Genomic DNA, 5,515 nt, shown 5'->3' on the forward strand with positions numbered 1-5,515 from the left:
AGTCCGCACATGTTCTACATGTGGGACAGTGCGGTCAACATCTTCTATATTTAGACAGGGAGATATTATGACATATCATACTACATTATTCTTCTGACTCGGCAGATACCGTAACTCTTAGCTCACCGAGGTTGTTGTATTGGAACAGGGGAACATGTTGCACTTTTCTGAAACCGTCACAAAGATGAAATAATAAAAATATACACACGTCGTACACATTGAAAACAATTTAGCATCTCAGTCTAATATCTGATCTGCATGATTCATATGTAGCCAACATCTTAACTTAAAGACTGTATACTGATTATGGGGGGAAATAAACCGGTATGAGGAATTCTATGCCTTTTGTTCAATTCAAAATGTATTATAGAGTCAGCACATGTATGTATTCTGTGTGCCTGTGATTAGGGTTGTGTAATTTGCATATTTGAGGTTTGAAGCTGCCTTTATTATCCTTAAACACATTATTGACGATACGTAATAGGTGTCAGATATACTTTCTTCATTAGTAATGATCCTTGTTTCTCCAAACAAAGATGCAATATAGAAATACTCTGTTACAAGTAAAAGTGCGGAATTCAAAATTTACTACTAGTAAATTACTACTAGTAAATTACCTTTGTACTTTTACGAGTAAAAGTACAAAGGTATGACTCATTGTGAGCTTGCAGATCGGCTATTTTCAAATGGCTGAAATGTATATAGGGCTGAAGTGGTTAATGTATGTTTTGTGATAATAAGCTAAATCTACAAAGTAACTAGTAACAAAAGTTTCCAAATAAATGTAGTGTAGTGAAAGAAAGTACAATATTTGGATCCGAGATGTAGTGGAGTAGAAGTATTGGAAATTGGAAATACTCAAGTGAATGTACTTAGTTACTTTCAACCTGTTTTAGATACATTCACTTCCCACTTTCACAGCGTTAAAAGTCCATCTGAAATGGAAGCAGAGAACAATATTATTCGAGACATTTCAGGTTATAAATAATATTGATGATCATTGTCACTGTCTGCCAGTTGTGCTCTTACGTGGATAAAATTAACTGCGATGAAGATGGCGATGATTAGGAGGCCTATGATGATGGAGGAGATGCCAACATATAGAGCGTTCCTTCCCAGACGCCTGGAGCCATCGTAGTCTCCAAGATCATAGCTGTTCCTAGACTGAGAACCACAGGAGAGACACTTCTGTTCCACATGACTATTGTTAAAATAACCATCGATTTTTCAAAAATAGCAGACCTACAAGCTTGTAGCGCGCCACTCGGTGGCGCGCTATGAGCTTGTAGATCTGCTATTTTTCAATAGCTAAAGCATAACATAATGCTAACACCAAAAGGGGTTCCCGCCCAAAATGGGATAAGATAGATAGATTTTGATTTCCGGTTTGATGTCATTGATCTCATGACTGAGCACTATAGCCTATTGCAGTGGTTCTCACACTTTTTCATGTCACAGACCCCATTATTTTATTTGCCCACGAAACCCCATCAGAAAAGATTTGTGCCAGCCAGGGCTAAAAATGTTCCAAATCATATTCATAATTTGTTGTCATTCTTTTAAATCTTTCGAAAATAGCAGACAAGCCGTGTACCTCTGGAATCCCCTCAAAGACCCCAGGTGGATACTTAGAGACTACAAGAGGATAAGTTCTATAAAAAGTGGGAAAAGTGGGATCTCTTTTCAGCCTAGCGATAATGTATGAGGATTTCAATGAATGTATCTTGTAATATGAAAAATGCAGCCTTGTTTTTGTTTTTCTCCTTTTTTTTTGTCTTTGTCTTTTCGTCAATAAAAATTAAGTGAAAAAAAAGACCCCAGGTGGTCCCCGGACAATTACTTTGAGAACCACTGGCCCATTGCTTTCAACTGTATTGAATCACCTATATAATATATGTGATGGACTCACTCTCTGAGTGGACTGCATTGGGAAGCTTCAGTTTGATCATCCGGCTAGTATTTCACAGGGTCCTATATTCCCAGCGTTCCATTTTTCCACATAGGAATGACCCCCATTAACGTGTACTGAAATACATCACACTTGGGATGGCTCATATCAGCCCCCAGTCTAGGATCCAACAAATGTACATGACATGTAGTCAAATGATCGGTCTTCTTTGGAATGTTGGCAACACATCAGTCGTGGCTCTACAAGACCTACACGCGATGTTACAAGTGTAGTAGTAACACAATACAGTGCTAACAGGTTGGTGTAATATCTGGCTCCTCGATGGCTGTCTGTGTTGATAAAAGTGTCGGCTCAAAACTTTGACTCATTTTCTAAGGTGGATGAGATGAGATGAGATATACTTTATTAATCCCCAAAGGGAATTGAGACGTTACAGCAGCATAATATAATGTAAAGTTAAGTCATGTTTGATGGGCAGAGCAGGTGTATGTGTGACTGGGTTACATTTAAGTGTCCAGTGAAGCCACACTCTCCTTCAGTCAGTCTATATTTCTAACCAGTGGCTCTCAAAGTCCATGGACCACCAGGGGTCCTTGAGTGCGTTCCAGGGGGTTCATAATCGATTCATAAATGGACAGAACATTCATCAAATTCAACAGGAAATAATCTTGTATTATAAGATATTTATAACACAAGGTATGTTTTTGACTTGTGGGCTAACATTATTTAACCAGCTCTTCCAGTGGGTTTGTTTGTGTCACTGTTAAGACAATTTGTGATAAACATTTACTATTCAAGAGACTGGCCTCTGGCACTAAGAAGGTTCTGTTGTAATATTAAACACAAACCAACATTGCCATACTATTATTGTCTAAATTAATCACATTTATTATGACTGCAGTAGTTGCCACCCTATGCTCTTTTGTTAAACATCAGAACAGTAATAGAGTCAATGCACAGTGCAAATGCATAGTATTGTATTTAACAATTAAAACCTACTGTACTTCATTGACTGGAGTCGCCCATGGCTCTCTACTAGATAAGCTCCCTTTCCTCTCTACATTAAATATGTTTGCCCCAAAATAGCTACTCTACAAGCTCGCAACACAGCACATTGCAAAAACCTGTGAGCTTGTAGATCGTCTATTTTCGCCAAAGAATAGGGATGGTAGGGTTCAAGTGTCAATGTGATACTCTAAAACTGTGCTTTATTACTTACCATGATAGAGAATATCAGCGCCACAATGTTGATGGGGTATGCGGGACAAAAGCAGGTGAAAATTGTCAGACAAAGATAGCTGCGAATTGGAGGTGGGGGTTCCTTTTCCTTTTCCTGCATAAAACTTATGCAGTGCATGCTCCCAGTCAGGGATATCTTCCTCAAATCCTGACATGGCACAGCGAGAGCCATCACAGTGAAGAGAGAACAGGATGCTTAAAAAGCTGGGATTCAGTCAAAAATGGTAGTCCATTTCAAAACGTTCCGGTAAAACCTTGTGGCACTGGTTAAACCCTGAAAGGATTTTTTGTGTGTTGACCACGGCCAAAACCTTGACCTCATTTACTCCAGGGTGGGCAAAAAATCAACTCCAGCAGGGGAGAGAGGTGGGAGAGGAGGAGAGATCACTATCACTGCTGGCCCCCATCCATGGTAATGACTCGAGAAGAGCTTTACAGAGTTCAGTGATGGTGGAAAGTAACAAGTAGACAGTGGTGGAAAACATACTCAAATGTTTTACTTAAGTACAAGTGTCAATACTGCAATATGGAAATACTCTGTTACAAGTAAAAGCCCGGAATTAAAAAGTACAAAAGTATTTGCATCAAAATATACTTAAAGTACCGAAAGTAGAAAGTACTCACTATGCAGAATGTACCATTTCAAGTTTTCAAATGTATGAACATCTTTTGAATGTGACGCATTGTTAGCTTCTAGATCGGCTATTCTCAAATGGCCGAAATGTATAGGGTTGAAGTGGTTAGTGTAGGTTTTGTAATAATCAAAATCTACAAAGTACGTTTTCAAATAATTGTAGTGGAGTAAAAAGTACAATATTTGCTTCTGAGATGTAGAGTGATGTAGAGTAGAAGTAAAAGTATTGGAAATTAGAAATACTCAAGTAAAGTACAAATACCTCAAAATTGTACTTAAGTACAGTACTTAAGTAAATGTACTTCAGCCACTGCAGATTTCAGTGATGGAAAGTAGATTTACTGTAATTTTGAGGTACTTTGACTTCATGGTACTGAGGTACTTGAGTAGCCAATTCCCACTATGGCTGAGCTCACACCTTTCATGCAATTCTGGTGCTCGTTGGGTGTTGTGTCATGGCCGCCCAGCGGCCCAATGCATTTCCAATGGAGGTCACATGGTTTGACCCAACATTGTGTTGTGTGAGGGGGAGGGGCGCACGTTGGGTCAAACCATGTGACCTCCATTGGAAATACATTGGGCGGCCATGACACAACACAACATGCATCCAACGAGCATCCAACGAGCACGAGAATTGCATGAAAGGTGTGAGCTCAGCCTTAGGCTGAGCTCACACCTTTCATGCAATTCTCTGTGCTCGTTGGGTGTTGTGTCATGGCCGCCCAGCGGCCCAATGCATTTCCAATGGAGGTCACATGGTTTGACCCAACATTGTGTTGTGTGAGGGGGAGGGGCGCAGTCGTCCGCCCCTCCCCCTCACACAACACAATGTTGTGTCAAACCATGTGACCTCCATTGGCAATGCATTGGGCGGCCATGACACAACACAACATGCATCCAACAAGCATCCAACGAGCACAGAATTGCATGAAAGGTGTGTTGTGTGAGGGGGAGGGGCGCAGTCGTCCGCCCCTCCCCCTCACACAACACAATGTTGGGTCAAACCATGTGACCTCCATTGGAAATGCATTGGGCCGCTGGGCGGCCATGACACAACACCCAACGAGCACAGAGAATTGCATGAAAGGTGTGAGCTCAGCCTTAGGGTGCACTCACACGGTTCATGCAATTCTCTGTGCTCGTTGGGTGTTGTGTCATGGCCGCCCAGCGGCCCAATGCATTTCCAATGGAGGTCACATGGTTTGACCCAACATTGTGTTGTGTGAGGGGGAGGGGCGCACGACTGCGCCCCTCCCCCTCACACAACACAATGTTGGGTCAAACCATGTGACCTCCATTGGAAATACATTGGGCGGCCATGACACAACACAACATGCATCCAACGAGCATCCAACGAGCAGAGAATTGCATGAAAGGTGTGAGCTCAGCCTTAGGCTGAGCTCACACCTTTAATGCAATTCTCGTGCTCGTTGGATGCTTGTTGTGTTGTGTCATGGCCGCCCAATGTATTTCCAATGGAGGTCACATGGTTTGACCCAACATTGTGTTGTGTGAGGGGGAGGGGCGCAGTCGTGCGCCCCTCCCCCTCACACAACACAATGTTGGGTCAAACCATGTGACCTCCATTGGAAATGCATTGGGCCGCTGGGCGGCCATGACACAACACCCAACGAGCACAGAGAATTGCATGAAAGGTGTGAGCTCAGCCTTAGGCCTCACTCAGACCTTTACTGCATTGCTGTATGCTTGTTGGATGAATGTTGTGTAGTGTC

The 5,515-nt window shown here is 42.0% G+C and overlaps 1 protein-coding gene across 1 annotated transcript; it reads right to left on the reverse strand.

Moving 5' to 3' along the window:
- Positions 1–907: 907 nt before the first annotated feature.
- On the reverse strand, positions 908–3,474 carry LOC306930434 (transmembrane protein 233-like). The gene is made up of 3 exons (XM_079511397.1): positions 3,129–3,474; positions 1,030–1,164; positions 908–935 (listed from the first exon to the last, which is right to left on the reverse strand). The coding sequence occupies exons 1-3, from the start codon at positions 3,318–3,320 to the stop codon at positions 924–926; spliced, it is 339 nt and encodes a 112-aa protein (XP_079367523.1). The 5' UTR covers positions 3,321–3,474; the 3' UTR covers positions 908–923.
- Positions 3,475–5,515: the final 2,041 nt, after the last annotated feature.

The sequence above is a fragment of the Electrona antarctica genome, assembly GCF_951216825.1.
Source record: "Electrona antarctica genome assembly, chromosome: 9".
Lineage (NCBI taxonomy): Eukaryota > Metazoa > Chordata > Actinopteri > Myctophiformes > Myctophidae > Electrona > Electrona antarctica.